The sequence below is a fragment of the Eleutherodactylus coqui genome, chromosome 4, assembly GCF_035609145.1.
Source record: "Eleutherodactylus coqui strain aEleCoq1 chromosome 4, aEleCoq1.hap1, whole genome shotgun sequence".
Lineage (NCBI taxonomy): Eukaryota > Metazoa > Chordata > Amphibia > Anura > Eleutherodactylidae > Eleutherodactylus > Eleutherodactylus coqui.
Genome location: NC_089840.1, coordinates 184,135,053 through 184,159,552, shown reverse-complemented (window position 1 = coordinate 184,159,552; position 24,500 = coordinate 184,135,053). Strand labels below are relative to the sequence as shown.

The 24,500-nt window shown below is 45.5% G+C and overlaps 1 protein-coding gene and 1 long non-coding RNA gene across 3 annotated transcripts in view; one reads left to right on the top strand and one right to left on the bottom strand.

Annotated features, from left to right (window-relative positions):
- Positions 1–9,157, bottom strand: part of LOC136625885 (uncharacterized) — a 56,588-nt gene extending 47,431 nt beyond the window's left edge. Inside the window, exons 1-2 of the long non-coding RNA XR_010792594.1 lie at positions 9,079–9,157; positions 4,208–4,292 (exon numbers count right to left, since the gene is read on the bottom strand). This is a non-coding gene — a long non-coding RNA (uncharacterized lncRNA). The remainder of the gene's footprint in view (positions 1–4,207; positions 4,293–9,078) is intronic.
- LOC136625882 (putative small proline-rich protein 5) lies at positions 8,170–23,229 on the top strand. 2 transcript variants are annotated; one of them, XM_066600447.1, is made up of 6 exons: positions 8,187–8,345; positions 9,855–9,911; positions 11,177–11,233; positions 12,605–12,652; positions 21,196–21,243; positions 23,016–23,229. In XM_066600447.1, the coding sequence occupies exons 1-6, from the start codon at positions 8,273–8,275 to the stop codon at positions 23,066–23,068; spliced, it is 336 nt and encodes a 111-aa protein (XP_066456544.1). In that variant the 5' UTR covers positions 8,187–8,272; the 3' UTR covers positions 23,069–23,229. The 2 variants fall into 2 exon arrangements, with proteins under 2 accessions (XP_066456545.1, XP_066456544.1); XM_066600448.1 differs by lacking the exon at positions 9,855–9,911 and having other exon boundaries at positions 8,170–8,345.
- Positions 23,230–24,500: the final 1,271 nt, after the last annotated feature.

Sequence of the window (24,500 nt, the reverse complement as noted above, 5' to 3'; positions counted from 1 at the left end):
AAATCAATTTTTATTGAAATTTTCAAATAATTTCCATGCCACATAAATTGACAAGAAAAGGCAAAGCCACTCTCATTTCGTCCAGAGAGACAACACCAGTCTTACAGTTGTGGTCATATGCAATGAAAATGATCCAGTGAGACTCCTATATTTATACAAAAGTAAACATAACATCCGTGGTTCATAAATTCAATAAAACAGGTATTGTGAGAGTGAAAGAAATCAAAAATAAAGAAAAAAAGATAAGTTAGAAAAGAGAGAGAGGAAGAAAGGGGGAAGGAGGGAGGTGAGGATGGGAAAGCAGGGGAGAAAGGGGGAGGGAAGGGGGAGAAGGGAGTAGGAGTCCTTAAATGAGAGACAGGCAATGTCGTTCTCACCATAACCAGCGCCAACATGTGCTCCATCCTCAGCGACTGGGTCCAACGTCCAAGGTCCCAACAAACCTCTCTCTGCAGAAGAGGCAGGACTAGATCTAGCTCCCCGGGGAGGGGCTCACACTACCCTATCCCTAAGGTTATTGCATAAGGCTTTCTTATTGCTAAGATTTTTGTCTCAATTCCCTCCAAGGGTTCCATATCTGGAGGAAGTTGTCATGAGATCCCTTTGACCAGGTCGAGGGTTCCTCCAGATTGCAAATTAAGTTAGCTTTTTCCTTCCATTGGGCCAAGGAGGGGGGTGTTTTTTGTAGCCAATGGAGGGGGATCAGAGCCTTGGCTGCATCTAGTAAAAATGCTATCAATTTATTTTTCAGGGGATGGAAGTTTGCAGATGGTTTCCAAAGAAAAACCATATCTGCTGAGATTGAAAAACTTGGATAGAGGATCCTCAGGACATTCTCCACATTCCTCCAGTAGGAGGTGATGCCCAGGCAATCCCACCAAATATGGAGATAGGATCCAACTGCCGCATCACATCTCCAGCATCTATTGTGAGGTGCTAGCTTATAGTCATAGAGCCATTGCGGGGTCTTATACCACCTAACTAGCAATTTATAGTGACTCTCTTGCATGACAATACACGGAAATAGGCCATAAGCAATTTTCAAAATTATCGTAGCATCAGCAATAGACAAAGTTATGCTCAAATTCTTTTCCCATGAGCTGAGAAAGGAAGGCTTGGAGAATATTGGGGAGCTATAAAGCATCTCCATATGTTTGAAATTTTTCTCGACTTGAGATTACTTTCACTAAGGATCCTCTCAAAAAGGGTCTTAGGTCGGATAGATTTATGTTTCGCGCGGAACTCGCTGAGGACCCTCTTGACATGTATTATTTGTAGAAAGGAGAAGGATTGGTAAGGCAGTAGGGTCTGCAGAGCGTCTTCAGGAGTCCTGTGTGTCTGGGCTTGCAGGTCCCCAACCACTCCATCTTGGAATTGCCTCCAGATGCTAGCAACACCTGGATCAGACAGGAACTCCAACAGCTTGCATAAAACTTGGATCGGCATCATCGGGGAGGGTCTCTGTGCCAAAGATTCTCTGAGCCTGTCCCAGGTCTCGCAGGGGCCTCTAAGTAAGGGATTAAATCCTTTCGCTCTGTAAGCGCTCCTGGATGGGAACCAAAGGTCCTCCAATAAGGAGTTGCCATGTGAGCCTGCTGTGATGTCTCGCAGCAACAGATCTCTATCGGGGAACAAGCTGTGTTCTAAAGGCTTTATAGTACACTAACGAAAGACCATCTGGTCTGGGGCTCTTAGACTGAGGACAGGAATTCAATAGCTAATCTATCTCCTTGGCTGTGATCGGGCCCAGCAGAGAAGTGCCCTCCTTGTCACCTAATTAAGTTAGGTTTAGTAAATTTAGGAAAGAATCAATCCGATTTCTAGTTTTCTGTTGAGCAGGGGAGGCCTCCCGGTCCCTGAGATTATATAATTGCGAATAAAAATATTGGAATTCTTTGGCTATCTCATGGGTTGAGGAGACTGACATACTGACTGTGTTTTAATTGAATGTATGAAGTTTCTAGTTTGGGCCTTCTTGAGGAGGGATGTCATGAACTTACTACTCCAGTTGCCGTGTGCATAGATGACTTGTTTGAGAAACAGGTGTTTCTTGTTAAATTTGTCATTAAGGCAACGTCGGAGTTCGTGTCTCAGGAAAGCTAATTCTTCAAGGTTATTTTTTGTCTGTGAGAGTTTAGCTACCAGCTCTAATTTTGCTATTTGGGATAGGTATTTATTAGAGATGAGCGAGCATACTCGTCCGAGCTTGATGCTCGTTCGAGTATTAGGGTGCTCGAGATGCTCGTTACTCGAGACGAGCACCACGCGGTACTCGTCTCGATTAAACGAGCACTGACCATTGAATTCAATGGAGCCGGTAATACAGCCGACTCTATTGAAAGCAATGGGCTGCCGGCGTACGCGGGATGAATTGTCGGGAAGGGCTTAAATATATAAGCCCTTCCCTACAATTCATCCAGAAATGTGTAAAAATAAAAAATATATATATACTTACCTGGTCCCGGCAGAACGATGTTAGCCCATTGAATTCAATGGAGCCGGCAATACAGCCGACTCCATTGAAAGCAATGGGATGCCGGCGATCGCGGGATGAATTGTCGGGAAGGGGTTAAATATATGAATTCATGAATGGGTGTGAGTGAGGGATGCCTCTGATTGGTCAGGCTGTGACCAATCAGAGGCCTCTCATTCAGCAGGCGGGGATTTTAAATCCCCGGCTGCTGAATACTACTCACAGCTGTTCAGAGCAGTTCAGGAGAACTGCAGCCTGTCGCGCTGAACTCCGTCTGCCGGGACCAGGTAAGTATATATATATTTTTTATTTTTACACATTTCTGGATGAATTGCAGGGAAGGGCTTATATATTTAACCCCTTCCCGACAATTCATCCCGCGCTCGCCGGCAGCCCATTGCTTTCAATGGAGTCGGCTGTATTGCCAGCTTCATTGAATTCAATGGGCTAACATCGTTCTGCCGGGACCAGGTAAGTATATATATATTTTTTATTTTTACACATTTCTGGATGAATTGTAGGGAAGGACTTATATATTTAAGCCCTTCCCGACAATTCATCCCGCGTACGGGGTCTCAATCTTGCCGCTATTGTGGCTTAATAGTGGGACCTGGGAACTTGAGATACAGCCCAAAATGTAGCTCCTCGCCTGCCCTATTCGTTTCTGTGTCGTTTCCATCACTTTCTTGTGTTTTGCAGATTTTCACAAATGAAAACCTTAGCGAGCATCGGCGATATACAAAAATGCTCGAGTCACCCATTGACTTCAATGGGGTTCGTTACTCGAAACGAACTCTCGAGCATCACTGAAAGTTCGACTCGAGTAACGAGCACCCGAGCATTTTGGTGCTCGCTCATCTCTAGTATTTATCTATCTCTTTTTGTTTCTGGTTTTTCACCCTGGAGCCTAAAGCTATCAGTAGCCCTCTCACAAATGTCTTGTGGGCTTCCCAGACAACGGGGGCCCCGAGGTTTCCATCAGAATGGATCTTAAAATATTCTTCAATCAATTCACCCATACCAGATCTTTCTTCTATGGAGTCCAACAAGGACTCATTTAGATGCCATCTCCACTCGCATAGGACTTTGCGGACAAGGCAGATATCTACATGTACAGGAGCATGGTCTGATAAAGTTATAGAGTCGATTTTGGCTTTCTCCAGGCGCGACAGGAGACCAGAGGAGACATAAAATAATCTAACCTTTGGAAAGAAAAGTGTACATTGGAGAAATCTTTTGTAGAGGGATGTAGGGAGCGCCAAGCGTCCACCACTCCCAGTACCTGCAGAGATTGGCTTAGCCTTTTTAGTTTTACCTGGGAGACCCGGGACCGGCCTACAGAGAAATCCAGTAAGGGATTTAGGGTGACATTCAAATCTCCACTGAGTACGATATGACCCACTGCAAACTGTTTAGGAACCTCTAGTTGTTTAATCAGCCATGAAATTTGATACAAATTGGCGATCGTTATTTTGGTGTTCTTAATCGAGCCTTTAAGGAAGAGTGATCTTCCTTCCCCATCCGAGTTTTGTGCCTCGAGTATAAAGGGTATGGATTTGTGGAACAAAATAGAGACCCCTTTGGAAGAAGAACTGGGATGTGAGTTATGGTAGTTTTGTTGGAACACCCTCCCCGGGAGAGGTAGGTGTCTGTCTTTTTTAAAATGTGTCTCCTGCAGCAGTAAGATTTTAAACCCATACTTTTTTAGAAGTTGGGCGACATTATGTCTCTTACCAGTTGAGTTCAGACCTCGGACGTTGAATGACGTAAAGCGGAAGGCACCCATAGCAGCATCGGCCATGCGAACAGAAATCAATGCCTAGAGAATAAATCAAAGGGAGAAGAACAGTAAGACAATGGACGCGAGTAACACTGGTAAAGTAGAAATATAGATCTGCTGTCAAGTCTACGTGTAAAAATCAAGTACGACTAAGGGAGGGAGAGGTAGAGGGAGGAGGGGGAGGCAGACAGAAAGGGATTGAGGAGAGTGAGACTCTGAAGGAGTGAGGGACTCAAAGAGTGAAAGAGGAAGAATAGAATAACGGCAAAGGTCACTGTGCAGTTGCAAAGTATGTATCCCAGCGCAGCTACACGTAATTCGTAAAGCCCTTCTGCTTAAAGGGTATTAGGTTACAATTTTAACAAATTAACTTGAAAAACGAACTCAGCCTGGTCGGTCAGCCACCACTACTGGTTAACCCTAAAAGAAAAAATTCGGTGTATTCTATCAATCAAAATAAGATATGAACATTACGATACATTAGAAAAATCTAAGACTATAAGGTAAATGAGAACGAACAGCAAATCTAAGAGTACAATTCCACCTAGATGTTATTTTCATTTAGTCAGGTGTCATCAGGAAGTGTCTCATCTTTATTTTTCTTCTTTCTTGCTCTAAGTGATTTTGAGTTCCCCGCTAACTGCCAACTTTCTATGAAGGTCAGGTGAGGAAACTTAGGGAGCTCTGGTAGTGGAAGCCAGCAAGGTAGATCAATCGGCTTCATGTCAAGCTGTTGCTAACACTTTTGTAAGTCCTCCGGGGAACGAATATTTATTCTCCGGCCTCTGAGGGTGATCCCCAATCCAAAGGGAAACAGCCAAGTATATTTCATGTCCCTAGCTCTTAGGGCCTCTAGTAAAGGCTTAAGCATCCGGCATTTAGCTAGGGTTGTCAGGACTAGGTCCTGATAGAATTTTATAGGTGCCTGATCATATTGCAGGTCTTTTTTATTTCTGGCTGCCTCTAATATTGCGAGGGCATCTGGGAATGCCAGAAGCTTACATATTACATCCCTCGGTGGGTCTGAACCAGAAGGGGGAGGTCTCAGGGCCCTATGAATTCGCTCAATGGAAACATGAGACGCTCTGTCAGGGCCCAACAAAAGTGCAAACAGTTCTGTGGCTACCTTGGGCAGAACCTCCACCGCCCATGACTCTGGGAGACCTTTAATTCTCACGTTACTGTCTGTTGCTGTTTTCATGCTCTTTCTGCATTATCAGAGTACTGTTCAGTTGGGAATGATGTTCTTTGATTGCTTCACTAGTTCTGTTGAGTGTGTTATGATAGTGGCTGAGGAGGACTCGAGCTCTTCAACTCTCTTCCCCAAGTGTCTGATTTCTCTTTTATTTCAGATAGGTCCGACATAACAGGGCGCAGTGCCCTAGTGATCAAGTTCCTCATAAAGCTCTTGGAGATTTGCTCATTATCCTCCCCGTCTGAAGAAGCATCTTCCTCCCTCTCTATACTGTGATTTGTTGATGCTGTCAGGTTCAGCATCTTTTTGCTAATGGGGGGCGATCTGGAGCTACGTTCTTTAAAGAACCTCTGCATGTCAGCCTGCCCTTTGGCTGGGCGCGGCATGCTCAAAATATTACCACTCTTATCTTTGCTAGTTTTCCCCATGATATGTAGTAGTTTGCTTCAGTTATAGTCCCGTGATGGTGTCCTCTCGACAAGGCTATCCTTTCAGGGAGCCATCAGGTTCCACAGATTGGTTCCGCCACCAAAGATTTTCAACTGGATAGAAATAAAATTGTCGGCGGTTAGAAAAATTGTGAAGAGAGTTATTCAGAGTTCCGTTATGGGGAATCCAGAAAAATTTAGGCCGAACCTGTGAAAGTCACTGTAAAGTAAGATTATCTGTGCACAGTTGTGTTGTTAGTGCAGTAGTAAACGCTGAGAAACGTCCTCAACTTCTTTCTTGTATGAGCTCCACTTCTTGTATAATATAGCTCATGAGCATTGGATTATGGGGGGTGGGTTATTGCTGCTGTTGTTGTTAGAAGGCGATCAGTGCCAGCAGGGGCGGGAGGGGGGTTAGAATAGATGAAAGCAACATTAAATGGAGGAACAGAGTGGGTTTCTGTTTGAATCTGCCTGCAAGTCCAAGCTGGCAGCACTTTTTATGCTTCCTGGTGTTATTTGCACTGTGTATGTGTCCTTGCTCTCTCCCCTTGGGCTCACGTGCTGCTATGCAGACCGTCTCCTCTCTCTCTCTACTCTGCAGCATGGGGTGTGGATCGGCTGACCACCATGCTGTTTTAGATCACCCGACCCAGTCACTCCCCTGTCAGACCTTACACAGAGAGCCTCCGATGCAGCCGCCAGCCACTGTGCTGTAGTTGCGACAATCTGGGCTCCGACCTGCAGTAAACTTCCAGTCCAGTGCAATTGAGGCCCCGGCTTTCCCCGTGGCACTAGGCCCCGACTCTCCTACGTCGCCGAACAGGTCCTGGAGCCCCTCAACTTGATCCTAGTCCTGCGGAGGAGCTACTGCCAATATTGAGCGCTACGTCTAAGGGCCAGGGACACCAGCGATGCAACTTCTCTTCTCCGGCAGCAGGAGCCCTGTATCCGTGCGTCCGCTCACTCTGCAGGCTAGGCCACGCCCTGCATGTGGACATTTGTGAGGTGTTATTTCTTGGAGTCTGCACACAGGTGCATAGCTGTCTCACAACAAACTACAAACTGCAAAGTGAGTACAGCTTTATCCATAGCAACTGAGACTGTGGGGGTTTGTGAGGACCTGCGATGACATCATGGAGTGGTGCTCAGAGACCATGTGACTGATCACATGATGGTGACATCATCACAGGTCCTGTGAGCAGACGGCTGCTGGCAGACTGTGTTTTGTATATGCATTAGATGGACCTGCGATAATGTCACAGGGTGAAGCTCAGTGACCATGTGACTGTGCGATAATGTCACCCTCATGTGAACAGGGAGCAGAGCTAAGCGCCGGAGGATGATCACATGACTGTCATTGTGAGCACACGGCAGCTGTCATACTCTGCATGTTTCATGCTTTAGGACCTGCGATGTCATCACCAGCATGTCATCAGGGGAGAAGCATGAGAAGCACTCACACACATATATACATACTAACAGACAAGTGGTCCTTAGTAGTTTGATTGTGGACTTCTTACAATACGCTCATCTTAAAGTGGCCTGATATACAGTAGATACACTCCTTAACAGTGTCCTTAAAAAAGTTTACATTAATACGCTACAAAAAACAAGGTCTTATCTAGCAAGGTCAATGAAAAAAATAAAACATTAGGGCGCCCACCCACTGGCGTTTGCGATTTTCGTGCGTGAAAAACGCCGCGTTTTCGCGGCGTTTTTCGCGGCGTTTTTTGCCGCGTTTTCGCGGCTTTTCCATTAATTTCCATTGACTTTCATGGGTGCATTAGGAGAAAAATAAGGACACATATGCAACTGACAGTTCCTATGTTAAAAAACGCAACGCAACGCAAAAAAAACCGCCAGTGGACAGGAGTACATTCAATTCTAATTGCTCTTGAGAAAAAACGCAAAACGCAAAGAAAAAAAAATCGCCAGTGGGTGGGCGCCCTTACAGCAATAACCTGTCTGTCATTATGTTTCAAACTGTTTTGTTCCGTTGTATTATTATAGAAGAAATGGAAATCAGTCAAAGCTATGTGTATTGCTTGGCACATCCTGGTATCAAATGCTGATCATAACTAAACATTATCTCTATAAATGCACTTAATCATATTGTATGATAATTCATTAAGGAAAATGTCCTACATTTTCAGCATTGTGGTTATGTAGGCAATAACTCATAGAGAACCTCCCTGCCTTTCAGGAGAATACAAGAACATTATATGCAACTCTTATGTTTCACAACAGGCAGGGTCTTTACGTAAAGGAAATAAACTGGCAATGATCTTTCACAATCTTAAGTATATATAAAGGTAAAAGTAGCAGAGACTAAGTATACTGCAGTAATTGCATCTGGTAATCTCACACTCACCAGCTATAATCTATCAAGAACAATGTCTGGAGTCAAAGGACAGCAGAAGAAATGCCGTGAGCCTAGCCCACCACCCCAACAGCAAACCCAGGATTGTAAGTATTCTTTATCTGTATATTTTAATGTATGCATGCAACTGAATGGCAACAGGACAAACTATATAGACAATATGACCACAGTTCTTCTATGTGAAACTCAATATTATAAAATCAACTGCAAAATTTGATATGTTAAGACTTCAGCCTCATCAGAAATGCTTGCCATGGGATTAGGAAAAGTGGTTAACATTTTTTCTGCTAGACTATTGGCTCTCAGTGTATTTTAACTGCTGCCACACAAAACTTTTTTGAGTTAACGGGGTTATACAGTTGTCAAATATTGATGGCGTATACTTGGGATAGGTCATCAGTAGTAGATCTGCAGGTGTCTCCAGTCCAGGACCCCTACCAATGAGTTTGTGCAGTTAGTTGATTTCTGCAGGGAGCAGACAGCTCCGTTCCCACTGTAGTGGCCAGGCTTGTTATAAAGTTGGCATTCACTTCAATGGAGACTCTGATTGCAATACCAAGCTTGGCCATTACATTTTGAATGGAACTGTCTGCTTCCTGAAGTAATCAGTTCACTGCACAAGTGCATATGTGGGGGTCCTAGACTTGAGACACCTGCAGATATACTATTGATGGCCTTTGCAAGAATAGGCCATCAATATCTTTTAAATGAGAGTTTTAGGTCAATCCTGTACATGGTAATAAGGTTGAGAATCATATAGGAACAATTTTTTTTTACTTGCTGGCCATGTAAAAAAACAATAAACTAGTCAATACTCACAAGGGCCAAGCTCCACACTGCTCCAATGCTTCCTCTTTGATCTCCCTGCTGGCACTCTGTTTATAGGCTGCAGTCATCCTGCTCATGGAAATTCACAAGCTGCTGCAGGCAATCTCAGAGGTTAACCGGAGGGGTGACTGGAGAGGCAGCACTGTAACAGTGGGGAAACGGGATGTGTGAATAAAGGCTAGTTTATTGTTTTTCCAATTAGCCATCATATTTAAAAGGAAAAAAATATAACAGAGAAAACCCCTTTAACAATTTTTTTTGTTGCTTTAGTTGCTTTAGTTCAGAAGATACAGCACTGTCTGGTATCCTGTGAAGTAATCCTGTTTAGACTACTTGAGGTCGGCATCCAAGTTAGATAAATGGCCAGATCCTTCATGTCTTCACAATAAATATAGTGGTCCATTAACTCCTCCCCAATATCAGATGCCATCGGAAAGAATTGTCCATGTTAAATTTCAAAATGTCTGATCCTTTGTCCCTCTCCCTACTGAAAAAAACTTGTACACAAGGCCAAGCATGCATAGTTGACTCCTGGCTGATGTCCAGTGTATACACAAGTCTGGCACCAACTCTGCCTTCTTTTCTACCTGCTGCTGATTTATATGTCTGTAAATAGTTAGGAGAAGGATAAGGAGGCAGAGCTCATGAAAACACAATTGGACGTGATCTAACATTAGGAATTTTTTAAATAATTTGAATCAACTAATTTTCTCATGGTAAAAGTGATTAAAGTGAATGTAAAATACATTTATATTTATTTTTTCCAGCTTGTGCACCAGAGCCAGTTCAATGTCAGGCACCACCAAAGTGCCCCTCTCCACAAGGTAATATCGAAATCAACTTGCACAAATCTATTATGTGTTTGCATCTATCTTAAAGGAATTTTCCATGACTTCAAATTGCTTCACAACCTCTCTGTCCTTCCTGGTTGCTGCTGACCAGGACATATGACTGCTACAGCCAATCACTTTCCATACTAGTGACCTTCTACAGCCAGTGATTGGCTGCAGCAATCACACGTCCTAGTTAGCAACAACCAGGAAGTTGGAGCTGCTGCCAGATCCTATTTGTTTGTTATTTTAATGCGTTGCTGACCTCTCTGCAAAGCCGGACTACTGGTGATTAGTACCAGCGTCTGAACATAGAAAGGGACTTAGGTTATATACCGATACCCTGACAGATCCGGTAGATTTGCAACCTTAGAAATCTAGGGGCAAGATCTAGTGAATTAGGCTAGAAAATCGCCTAGCATTCTGACGGATTGTTGTCAGTTTGCAAAAAGAGCCTCAGATTTATTTTCTGGCAGCACATCGGTTTGTCTAGAAATAGACACCATTGTACGTGCAGCATAGCTGTAACCAATTTAGGGGATCATTATAGACGACCCTTTGGTTACTGAGCGTTTTTAACTCACCAGTCATCAATGAGTGTGCAGATGCTAGCTATTTTTAAGATTGTCAATTTTTCGCACTCTGTACAATTATTTCCATCGGTGATTAAAAACCTATGGAATTAAGGTACATTTAAGTATAGAGTTGCTGATCCTGGCCGTGTCATCTGGTTCTAAACGCTCGGTGACAATGCTCCTGAAGAATCGCGTAAGCGAGGAAACGCGTTGAGCACCATATAGAGAGAACGAGCACTATATAGAGAGAACAGAACCGAAAAAGAGATTATTTATCTCTTAGTGGTAAAATCTAATATTTTTCCAAAGGATCATGTTTTTTGGTATTATATCCTTGTATATCGACAAACTAACACGCATAAATACCGGTTGATGCGCTCACGTGTATAAAATAGTCTGCAAAACATATTGTAGCAGACCATCTTGAATAAAAACCTGAATGAAGTGTTCTATGAGATATACAGAGGATAACGAATCGCATCATCTGCATACAAAGTTCTTTTATGAAAGCCTATGTGTCCGTCTAGGATTTTAGAATATATTACTGAGGAGGCAGAGCTCATGAAAACACAATTGGACGTGATCTAACATTAGGAATTTTTTAAATAATTTGAATCAACTAATTTTCTCATGGTAAAAGTGATTAAAGTGAATGTAAAATACATTTATATTTATTTTTTCCAGCTTGTGCACCAGAGCCAGTTCAATGTCAGGCACCACCAAAGTGCCCCTCTCCACAAGGTAATATCGAAATCAACTTGCACAAATCTATTATGTGTTTGCATCTATCTTAAAGGAATTTTCCATGACTTCAAATTGCTTCACAATCTCTCTGTCCTTCCTGGTTGCTGCTGACCAGGACATATGACTGCTACAGCCAATCACTGTCCATACTAGTGACCTTCTACAGCCAGTGATTGGCTGCAGCAATCACACGTCCTAGTCAGCAACAACCAGGAAGTTGTGTGAAATCCAGTTTAACCCATTGAATGTAAATGTCCTCCAGCATCGAGGTTAGAATAGAATGGGATTGGAAGCTGATCTCACTCCATACTTGGTGGGTAACAGTTGTCTTTGACAGCTGACAACAGCCCAAAATAGCTCCATGCTGATCTTGGCTGTTGAGGTCTGTGAATGCATTTTTCACTTACTGTTATAAATGTCGCATCCATATTACTGTTAATTAACTACCACCCCTAGTAGGATATGAGTTACCCAGCATCAATTAACCAATTAAAGAAAGTGGTACTTTCTGATATAGGACCATTAATTTGGTTGAAACGTGCCTAGGGTCAAATAACAGTTGTTATAAAAGTTGGGTCAATTAATGATTGTTATAAAAGGAGTTTATCGATTATTACGTCACTAGATGGGTACCACAATGAATGCCTGTTATGTCTATTGATATTGGTTTAATAACAACAATACAACCAGAATTTAAACTATACGAAATGTAACACAAACTATTGATACGGGCATCTGATGTCTTATTATCACCTATTGCACAGTGGCGTTTACCAATAAAGTGTGCTCTTACATCCATGCTTATTGCGATGCTAAGGGCCCTGTGACTGTAACACACATGATTTAATAAATCAAGAATCGTGGCGTGTATTACACAAATTATCACATTTTGCAATCGAAAATTCATTAGAACCCTTTTTAGTATATGGGTTGGGGATTACCAACTGCATAGGGATATTCAGCCATTTTTTTGGTGTTTTCCCCCCTTCTCCCTTTTCTTTTGTGTTGTTTTTGTTTTGGGGTTTATAGTTTGCTTCCTATTTATGTCATCCCTATTAGCTATGATCAGTTCCTGATTTTTAATTAGAATTACTAAGTTATATTTTATCATTATCCTTTCAGTGATACCTTGATCTTCTGTTAACCCTTTAAATGCTGCAGTCAATTCAGACAGATGATCTGCGATTGTCATGGCAGCCCAGTTATTCATTATGGCAGCCCAGAGCCTTCTGAAGGCCATCAGGGTTGCCATGTATTTCTGCATATTGTGATAACCCTGTGGCCTTTTAAAAGTAGTGTTTTTAAAGATAGTACATAAAAAATAAAGCCTAAATACATTTTTAATCATTCTCTGCACTAATATTTCAGCTTGTGTCCCTGAGCCTGTGTGTGAGCAAAAAGCCCCTGCACAACCAGGTAAGTCCAAGCAAATGCTTGCAATGCTGCAAAATAATGCAATTATCCTATTTTTAGATAGTTTATAAAACAAAGTTAGGTGGGAAGGTGGGGATAGTTCATACTCACTAAACTCTCTGACCAAGCATTATCGTAATTGCCCTCACACATGGAATAAAATTATCATGTTATCTTTATCCGCAGCATGTACATCATAATAACAATACCACTTTGACATTTTTAAACCTTTTTCAGTAATATATATGGTAAATAAAAAAGTACCACTGAAAAATACAACACGTCCTGCAAAAAACAAGTCCTCAAATAGCTACATCAATAGAAAAATTAAAGGATTATGACTAGAGATGAGCGAACACCAAAATGTTCGGGTGTTCGTTATTCGGAACGAACTTCCCGCGATGCTCGAGGGTTCGTTTCGAACAACGAACCCCATTGAAGTCAATGGGCGACCAGAGCATTTTTGTATTTCGCCGATGCTCGCTAAGGTTTTCATGTGTGAAAATCTGGGCAATTCAAGAAAGTGATGGGAATGACACAGAAACGGATAGGGCAGGCGAGGGGCTACATGTTGGGCTGCATCTCAAGTTCACAGGTCCCACTATTAAGCCACAATACCGGCAAGAGTGGGCCCCCCCCCCCTCCCAACAACTTTTACTTCTGAAAAGCCCTCATTAGCATGGCATACCTTTGCTAAGCACCACACTAGCTACAACAAAGCACAATCACTGCCTGGATGACACTCCGCTGCCACTTCTCCTGGGTTACATGCTGCCCAACCGCCCCCCCTCCCCCCCACAGCGCACACCAAAGTGTCCCTGCGCAGCCTTCAGCTGCCCTCATGCCACGCCACACTCATGTCTATTTAGAAGTGCGTCTGCCATGAGGAGGAACCGCAGGCACACACTGCAGAGGGTTGGCATGGCTAGGCAGCGGCCCTCTTTAAAAGGGGCGGGGCGATAGCCCACAATGCTGTACAGAAGCAATGAGAAATAGAATCCTGTGCCACCGCCATCAGGAGCTGCACACGTGGGCATAGCAATGGGGAACCTATGTGCCACACACTATTCATTCTGTCAAGGTGTCTGCATGCCCCAGTCAGACTGGTAATATGTACCTTAACAGTAACCGCGTTGGTGGTAATGTGGTGGTGACTGAGGACCTAGTAGCACGGTTGTATTTTGTTGGTTTTCGGAATGCGGCCAGGATTAAGTGGGCCGTGGCGGGGGGATGGTGTGGGGGCTCTCGTTGTGTCGGTAAAGGTGAAATTCTTGGACTGCCACCAGACGAACCAATGCAAAGACATTTGCCAAGAATGTTTTCCCTGTTGGAGGAGGAGGGGGATGTTTTTGAGGCACTACGTGTCCTCTCCACGTGTCCGTGGTTATATGCACCTTTACAGTAACCGCGTTGGTGGGAAATGGCCTCGCCGCCATCATGTCTTTGGGAAGCCTCTGTTTCCACACCCCAGAGACATACCATTAGCAGCGGTATAGGCAGAGGCCAGAATTCGTAACATTTCAGCCGTAGCATTAGGACAGGCCCCACTAACATATCACTAGCAGCAGTATAGCGGGAGCGCAGTCTTCGTTCCATGTCAGCAATAGTAGCACTCAAGACAGGCCCCAGTAACAATTCCGAAGCAGCAGTATAGCGGGAGCGCAGTCTTCGTTCCATGTCAGCAATAGTAGCACTCAAGACAGGCCCCAGTAACAATTCCGAAGCAGCAGTATAGCGGGAGCGCAGTCTTCGTTCCATGTCAGCAATAGTAGCACTCAAGACAGGCCCCAGTAACAATTCCGAAGCAGCAGTATAGCGGGAGCGCAGTCTTCGTTTCATGTCAGCAATAGTAGCACTCAAGACAGGCCCCAGTAACAATTCCGAAGCAGCAGTATAGCGGGAGCGCAGTCTTCGTTCCATGTCAGCAATAGTAGCACTCAAGACAGGCCCCAGTAACAATTCCGAAGCAGCAGTATAGCGGGAGCGCAGTCTTAGTTCCATTTCAGTAGCCTTAGTATAGCCAAGGCCCAAGTTACATTTATGTAGCTAAAGTGTAGGCCAACCCCACACACCTTTCTGTACCATGAGTGCAGGCGAAGAACATACAAATTGCTATGATTACACTGTAGGTGAGGGCCCCAAAAATTTGGTGTACCAACAGTACTAATGTACCTCAGTAAAAATTGGCCATGCCCAACCAAGATGGCAGGTGAATCGCTTTGGTTAATGTGGCTTAAGTGGTAACTAGGCCTGGAGGCAGCCCAGTGTAACGAAAAATTGGTTCAAGTTAAAGTTCCAACGCTTTTAAGCGCATTGAAACTTATAAAAATTGTTCAGAAAAATTATTTGAGTGAGCCTTGTGGCCCTAAGAAAAATTGCCCGTTCAGTGTGATTACGTGAGGTTTCAGGAGGAGGAGCAGGAGGAGGAGGAGGAATATTAGACACAGATTGATGAAGCAGAAATGTCCCCGTTTTGGATGGTGAGAGAGAACGTAGCTTCCATCCGCGGGTGCAGCCTACGTATTGCTTACGTATTGCTGCTGTCCGCTGGTGGAGAACAGAAGTCTGGGGAAATCCAGCCTTTGTTCATCTTGATGAGTGTTAGCCTGTCGGCACTGTCGGTTGACAAGCGGCTACGCTTATCTGTGATGATTCCCCCAGCCGCACTAAACACCCTCTCCGACAAGACGCTAGCCGCAGGACAAGCAAGCACCTCCAGGGCATACAGCGCTAGTTCAGGCCACGTGTCCAGCTTCGACACCCAGTAGTTGTAGGGGGCAGAGGCGTCACCAAGGATGGTCGTGCGATCCGCTACGTACTCCCTCACCATCCTTTTACAGTGCTCCCGCCGACTCAGCCGTGACTGGGGAGCGGTGACACAGTCTTGGTGGGGAGCCATAAAGCTGGCCAGGCCCTTAAAGACTGTTGCACTGCCTGGGATGTACATGCTGCTCGATCTACGCACATCCCCTGCTACCTTGCCCTCGGTACTGCGCCTTCTGCCACTAGCGCTGTCGGCTGGGAATTTTACCATCAGCTTGTCCGCAAGGGTCCTGTGGTATAGCAACACTCTCGAACCCCTTTCCTCTTCGGGAATCAGAGTGGGCAGGTTCTCCTTATACCGTGGATCGAGCAGTGTGTACACCCAGTAATCCGTCGTGGCCAGAATGCGTGCAACGCGAGGGTCACGAGAAAGGCATCCTAACATGAAGTCAGCCATGTGTGCCAGGGTACCTGTACGCAACACATGGCTGTCTTCACTAGGAAGATCACTTTCAGGATCCTCCTCCTCCTCCTCCTCCTCAGGCCATATACGCTGAAAGGATGACAGGCAATCAGCCGGTGTACCGTCAGCAGCGGCCCAAGCTGTCTCTTTCCCCTCCTCCTCATCCGCCTCATGCTCCTCCTCCTCCTCCTGTACGCGCTGAGAAATAGACAGGAGGGTGCCCTGACTATCCAGCGGCATACTGTCTTCCCCCGCCCCCGTTTCCGAGCGCAAAGCAGCTGCCTTTATGGTTTGCAGGGAATTTCTCAAGATGCATAGCAGAGGAATGGTGACGCTAATGATTGTAGCATCGCCGCTCACCACCTGGGTAGACTCCTCAAAATTACCAAGGACATGGCAGATGTCTGCCAACCAGGCCCACTCTTCTGAAAGGAATTGAGGAGGCTGACTCCCACGGCGCCGCCCATGTTGGAGTTGGTATTCGACTATAGCTCTACGTTGTTCATAGAGCCTGGCCAACATGTGGAGCGTAGAGTTCCACCGTGTGGGCACGTCGCACAGCAGTCGGTGCACTGGCAGCTTAAAGCGATGTTGCAGGGTGCGCAGGGTGGCAGCGTCCGTGTGGGACTTGCGAAAATGTGCGCAGAGCCGGTGCGCCTTTACGAGCAGGTCTGACAAGCGTGGGTAGCTTTTCAGAAAGCGCTGAACCACCAAATTAAAGACGTGGGCCAGGCATGGCACGTGCGTGAGGCTGCCGAGCTGCAGAGCCGCCACCAGGTTACGGCCGTTGTCACACACGACCATGCCCGGTTGGAGGCTCAGCGGCGCAAGCCAGCGGTCGGTCTGCTGTGTCAGACCCTGCAGCAGTTCGTGGGCCGTGTGCCTCTTATCGCCTAAGCTGAGTAGTTTCAGCACGGCCTGCTGACGCTTGCCCACCGCTGTGCTGCCACACCGCGCGACACCGACTGCTGGCGACATGCTGCTGCTAACACATCTTGATTGCGAGACAGAGGAGGAGGAGGAGGAGGGTGCTTTAGTGGAGGAAGCATACACCTCCGCAGATACCACCACAGAGCTGGGGCCCGCAATTCTGGGGGTGGGTAGGACGTGAGCGGTCCCGGGCTCTGACTCTGTCCCAGCCTCCACTAAATTCACCCAATGTGCCGTCAGGGAGATGTAGTGGCCCTGCCCGCCTGTGCTTGTCCACGTGTCCGTAGTTAAGTGGACCGTGGCAGTAACCGCATTGGTGAGGGCGCGTACAATGTTGCGGGAGACGTGGTCGTGCAGGGCTGGGACGGCACATCGGGAAAAGTAGTGGCGACTGGGAACTGAGTAGCGCGGGGCCGCCGCCTCCATGATACTTTTGAAGGACTCTGTTTCCACAACCCTATACGGCAGCATCTCAAGGCTGATGAATTTTGCTATGCGGACGGTTAACGTTTGAGCGTGCGGGTGCGTGGCGGCGTACTTGCGCTTGCGCTCCAACAGTTGCGCAAGCGACGGCTGGACGGTGCGCTGAGCTACACTGCTGGATGGGGCCGAAGACAGCGGAGGTGAGGGTGTGGGTGCAGGCCAGGAGACGGTAGTGCCTGTGTCCTGAGAGGGGGGTTGCATCTCAGTGGCAGGTTGGGGCACAGGCGGAGAGGCAGGGGTGCAAACCGGAGGCGCTGAACGGCCTTCGTCCCACCTTGCGGGGTGCTTGGCCATCATATGTCTGCGCATGGTGGTGGTGGTGAGGCTGTTGGTGTTGGCTCCCCGGCTGAGCTTTGCGCGACAAAGGTTGCACACCACTGTTCGTCGGTCGTCAGGCGTCTCTGTGAAAAACTGCCAGACCTTAGAGCACCTCGGCCTCTGCAGGGTGGCATGGCGCGAGGGGGCCCTTTGGGAAACAGTTGGTGGATTATTCGGTCTGGCCCTGCCTCTACCCCTGGCCACCGCACTGCCTCTTGCAACCTGCCCTGCTGATGCCCTTGACTCCCCCTCTGAAGACCTGTCCTCCTGAGTAAGCGTTGCACACCAGGTGGGGTCAGTCACCTCATCGTCCTGCTGCTCTTCCTCCGAATCCTCTGTGCGCTGCTCCCTTGGACTTACTGCCCTTACTACTACCTCACTGCAAGACAACTGTGTCTGATCGTCATCGTCCTCCTCACCCACAGAAAGTTGTTGAGACAGTTGGCGGAAGTCCCCAGCCTCTTCCCCCGGACCCCGGGAACTTTCGAATGGTTGGGCATCAGTGACGATAAACTCCTCTGGTGGGAGAGGAACCGCTGCTGCCCAATCTAAGCAGGGGCCCGAGAACAGTTCCTGGGAGTGCTCCCGCTCCTGAGCAGGTGTTATTGTAGTGGAGTGAGGAGGCTGGGAGGAAGGAGGAGCAGCAGACAGAGGATTCGGATTGGCAGCAGTGGACGGCGCAGAACTGCGGGTAGACGATAGGTTGCTCGAAGCACTTTCTGCCATCCAGGACAGGACCTGCTCACACTGCTCATTTTCTAATAACCGTCTCCCGCGTGGACCCATTAATTGGGCGATGAATGTGGGGACGCCAGAAACGTGCCTCTCTCCTAATCGCGCAGCAGTCGGCTGCGACACACCTGGATCAGGAGCTTGGCCTGTGCCCACACCCTGACTTGGCCCTCCGCGTCCTCGGCCGCGTCCACGTCCTCTAGGCCTACCCCTACCCCTCAGCATGCTGTATTACCAGTGATTTGATTTCACAGGCAGGAAATAAATTGGCGCAAGACTGCAGGCCAAATATAATTTTTTCCCTTTTTTGAAAACGAAAGGCCCCACTGCCTCTAGTGAATGAATAATCTAAGTTTAATAACTGTGCTGTTTTCCTGCTAATGTGTCACAGAACGTGAGGGTAGCAGAGTTATTAACTGTGGCAGAGCAGGTATTTTTTTTCCCAATTAAGGAAAGCAAATGGCGAAGCCAGGAGTAAAACGTAGCTGGGTGCGTATGATTTTTAAAGGTGTCACACGCAGCCGACACGTGTCCACCGCCCTTAGGACGAACAGAGGCCGGACAAATAGAATTATTTTCCGTTTTTTGGCACCAAAAGGCAGCACTGCGTATATTCTATGAACATGAGAAGTTTAATAACTGTGCTGTGTCCCTGCTAATGTGTCACAGAACGTGAGGGTAGCAGAGTTATTAACTGTGGCAGAGCAGGTATTTTTTTTCCCAATTAAGGAAAGCAAATGGCGAAGCCAGGAGTAAAACGTAGCTGGGTGCGTATGATTTTTAAAGGTGTCACACGCAGCCGACACGTGTCCACCGCCCTTAGGACGGACAGAGGCTGGACAAATAGAATTATTTTCCGTTTTTTGGCACCAAAAGGCAGCACTGCGTATATTCTATGAACATGAGAAGTTTAATAACTGTGCTGTGTCCCTGCTAATGTGTCACAGAACGTGAGGGTAGCAGAGTTATTAACTGTGGCAGAGCAGGTATTTTTTTTCCCAATTAAGGAAAGCAAATGGCGAAGCCAGGAGTAAAACGTAGCTGGGTGCGTATGATTTTTAAAGGTGTCACACGCAGCCGACACGTGTCCACCGCCCTTAGGACGGACAGAGGCCGGACAAATAGAATTATTTTCCGTTTTTTGGCACCAAAAGGCAGCACTGCGTATATTCTATGAACATGAGAAGTTTAATAACTGTGCTGTGTCCCTGCTAATGTGTCACAGAACGTGAGGGTAGCAGAGTTATTAACTGTGGCAGAGCAGGTATTTTTTTTCCCAATTAAGGAAAGCAAATGGCGAAGCCAGGAGTAAAACGTAGCTGGGTGCGTATGATTTTTAAAGGTGTCACACGCAGCTGACACGTGTCCACCGCCCTTAGGACGGACAGAGGCCGGACAAATAGAATTATTTTCCGTTTTTTGGCACCAAAAGGCAGCACTGCGTATATTCTATGAACATGAGAAGTTTAATAACTGTGCTGTGTCCCTGCTAATGTGTCACAGAACGTGAGGGTAGCAGAGTTATTAACTGTGGCAGAGCAGGTATTTTTTTTCCCAATTAAGGAAAGCAAATGGCGAAGCCAGGAGTAAAACGTAGCTGGGTGCGTATGATTTTTAAAGGTGTCACACGCAGCCGACACGTGTCCACCGCCCTTAGGACGGACAGAGGCCGGACAAATAGAATTATTTTCCGGTTTTTGGCACCAAAAGGCAGCACTGCGTATATTCTATGAACATGAGAAGTTTAATAACTGTGCTGTGTCCCTGCTAATGTGTCACAGAACGTGAGGGTAGCAGAGTTATTAACTGTGGCAGAGCAGGTATTTTTTTTCCCAATTAAGGAAAGCAAATGGCGAAGCCAGGAGTAAAACGTAGCTGGGTGCGTATGATTTTTAAAGGTGTCACACGCAGCCGACACGTGTCCACCGCCCTTAGGACGGACAGAGGCCGGACAAATAGAATTATTTTCACTTGTTTTACAAGCAAAAGGCAGCACTGCATATATTCAATGAATAATAACTGTGTTGTGGCCCTGCCTATACAATTCTTTCCCTGCAGTATCAATGGAGGGTGCAATGCTCTGCAGAAGCGATTTTGAGAAGCAAAAAAAAATGCAGCACAGCTAACAGCAGCCTGGACAGTACTGCACACGGATAAATATGGCCCTAGAAAGGACCGTTGAGGTTCTTGAAGGCTACACTCACTCCTAACACTCTCCCTGCCTATGCAGCACTTCTGTCCCTAATACCAGGTGCAACGGTCTGCAGAGGCGATTTTGAGAAAAAAAAAATTGCCACTGCTAACAGCAGCCAACACACAGCTATCAGTGGCCCTAATAAGGACCTTTGGGGGGTCTTGAAGCCTACACTAACTACCAATTCTTTCCCTACAGCAGCTCCGGTACAAACAGCACTGTCCCTCATCTAAATCACACGGCATCTGAGGCGAACCGCGGGAGGGGCCGACTTTTATGTTCGGGTGACACCTGATCTTCCCAGCCACTCACAGCAGGGGGGTGGTATAGGGCTTGAACGTCACAGGGGGAAGTTGTAATGCCTTCCCTGTCTTTCAATTGGCCAGAAAAGCGCGCTAACGTCTCAGGGAAGGAAGTGAAAATAACCAGAACACCGCATGGTGTTCGTTACGAATAACGAACATCCCGAACACCCTAATATTCGCACGAATATCAAGCTCGGAAGAACACGTTCGCTCATCTCTAATTATGACTTTTTGAAAGTGGGGAGGAAAAGCTAAACATTAATTTTTAAAAAGTCACATTCTTAAGGGGTTCATCTACTAATAAATGCAGTTGTTACAAAGTAAAACATTTTCATTTATACTCTGCACTATATTTCAGCTTGTGTTCCTGAGCCTGTGTGTGAACAAAAGGCCCCTTCACAAGCAGGTAAGCCCAAGCAAACTATTACAATGCTGCAAAATAATACAATAATTAGAGATGAGCGAGCATACTCGTCTGAGCTTGATGCTCGTTCGAGTATTAGGGTGCTCGAGATGCTCGTTACTCGAGACGAGCACCACGCGGTACTCGTCTCGATTAAAACGAGCACTGACCATTGAATTCAATGGAGCCGGCAATACAGCCGGCTCCATTGAAAGCAATGGGCTGCCGGCGAGCGCGGGATGAATTTTCGGGAAGGGCTTAAAAATATAAGCCCTTCCCTAAAAATCATCCAAAACTGTGTAAAAATTAAAAAAAATATATATACTCACCTTGTCCTGGCAGACGAAGTTCAGCCGCGGCCGGCAGTTCTCCTGATTTAAAATCCCCGGCTGCTGAATACTACTCACAGCAGTTCAGAACTGCCGGCCGTGGCTGAACTCCGTCTGCCGGGACAAGGTGAGTATATAATTTTTTTAAAATTTTTACACAGTTTTGGATGATTTTCAGGGAAGGGCTTATATTTTTAAGCCCTTCCCGAAAATTCATCCCGCGCTCGCCGGCAGCCCATTGCTTTCAATGGAGCCGGCTGTATTGCCGGCTCCATTGAATTCAATGGGCTAACATCGGTCTTCTCTGTTACAGCTGTGGCAGAGGAGAACGATGTTAGCCCATTGAATTCAATGGAGCCGACTGTATTGCCGGCTCCATTGAATTCAATGGGCTAACATCGTTCTTCTCTGTTACAGCTGTGGCAGAGGAGAACGATATTTATGCTGACAGTGCGGGGGGAGGGGGGTCTCACTCTTGCCACTATTGTGGCTTAATAGTGAGACCTCGGAGCCCGAAATGCAGCCCTGCATGTTGCTCCTCGCCTGCCCTATCCATTTCTGTGTTTTTTACATGACTTTGGTGATTTGCTAAGATTTTCACAAATGAAAACCTTAGCGGAGCACCAGTCATATACAAAAATGCTCCAGTCGCCCATTGACTTCAATGGGGTTCATTACTCGAAACGAACTCTCGAGCATCACTGAAAGTTTGACTCGAGTAATGAGCACTCGAGCATTTTGGTGCTCGCTCATCTCTAACAGTAATCCTAATTTTTAGAAAGTGTATAAAACAAAGTTAGGTGGTGGTGGTGGGTGAAATAGTTCATACTCGCTAGACTGTCTGACCAAGAAGGGGGATTGTGCATGCCTTGTACTTGACAACAATGAGGGCTCCAGAGTTGGGACCTTGCTTTTATGAGCTGATTGGCAGGATATATATATATATATATATATATATATATATATATATATATATATATATATATAAAGTTTATTGTGGGAATTCCCCTTAGTAAACAACACTGTTTTCCAATGTGGTACCTAAGGGGCACCTCCATGCATGTCTATGGAGAGAGGGTAGGCTATTTCTCTAGTGTCTTCACTACTAAATATAAGTGCAAAAAGCGATTCTTTCTAACATTTTGTTTTTATAGACAGGCATCTATTGCTACTTTATGTATGTTTCTGTAAACTAAGTATGATGATGAAGATAGCTGTGAGACCTGAAGACAAAGGCAAACTCACATGAGGCTGCCCAGCATTGTAAACAGTGGAGATACTACAGTCATTGGTTTATTTCACATGCAGTTGTATATCTTCTATTACAAATATATTACTCTATCATATATGTCATATTTCCTGAAGAAATAAAGTTATCCCCATTATCCATATTTAGGGCTTCTCAAACTCTACCTAGATACTAAAAAGTCTTGTACTTTCTTGCAGATATGTGCTCACAATCTTATCAAAAACAGGACAACGTGGGTGTCAAGAAGTAAAAAACTGAAAGACTGAAGAAGGATCTAACGCTTTAGGAAATTCATCATGCTCTGTCTACTGCTTGGTTTCCCATGATAAATCTATTAATTAACTTATACTCTACACAGATGCTAAAAAAATGTCATTCAATAAATTTGGAGACATGTCTTTAAGCCTGAAACTACTTTATGTCGTATTGATTTCTGAACTGTCGATATTTACAGATGTTCCTATTAGGTACATATCTGAGATTAGATTTATCTAAAAAAAATGAAGACAAACCATTGGTTTTAGACTATTTCATATTCCTAATAGACCGTATAGCTTAAAATTAGTCCCTGTATTATAGGGATTGTCAAAGATTAGAAAAACATGGCTATTTCTTCTACTATTGCACTATACTTGTCCATTAGTTCTGGTCACCGCTGCTCAGGAAAGATGTTACAGTGCTTGAGGGGGTTCAAAGAAGGACAAGTAAACTAATACATGGAATAAGAGGACTGGGATACCTAGAGAGGCTATCCAAATTGGGATTATTTACCCTGGAAAAAAGATGGCTATGGGGTGATGAAATAACTATGTATAAATACATGAAGGGACAGTACAAGGATCTCTCCCATGATCTGTGTAACGAGAGGGCATCCACTACGTCTGGAAGAAAGCAGGTTTCATCGCCAACACAGAAAAGGGTTCTTTACTGTAAGAGCAGTTAGACTGTGGAACTCTCTGCCGGAGGAAGTGGTGATGGTAAAATTCATAGAGGAGTTTAAAGGGGACTTGATGTCTTTCTAGAGCGGAATGATATTACAGGATATAAATATTAAGTTAATTGTTAATCCGGGTATACAGGCAGGTAGGAACTATTAGAGGTTGATCCAGGGATTAGTCTGATTGCCATCAGGGAGTCGGGAAGGAATTTTCCCCCAAAAGGGCTAATTGCCTCCTGCCTCTTGGGGTTTTTTGCCTTCCTCTGGATCAACAACATAGGAGGATAAACAGGCTGAACTAGATGGACATTATCTTCATTTGGCCTTACATACTATGTTACTATGTATGTTACTATGGGTGGTATGTATCCAGTATTGTCCTCAGCTCTGCCGAAGTGAACGGGACTGAGCAGGAATTCCACACACAACCCTTGGTCAGGTAAGGCCCTTACAACACCGTTATTGCAGCAAAGCCAAAAAGCTGTCAAGCAGCCAATAATTACTTACTAAAGAAAAAGGGAACTAATTATTTGACTGACAACGAGATCTACACATTAATTTCAAGCAAATATCTTTTGTAAAATAAAGTGTAAAGAGCATTCTTAAATTAAAGAGATCTATAGAAAAGAGATCAATGTGACAATAAAGCAGCTATCCCAAATCTCCTAAAGAACAGAAATTCAATTATTGCCCATGCATGCCATCTGCAAGTTGTTTCCTGCATGTAAATGTAAGCATAGGTGTC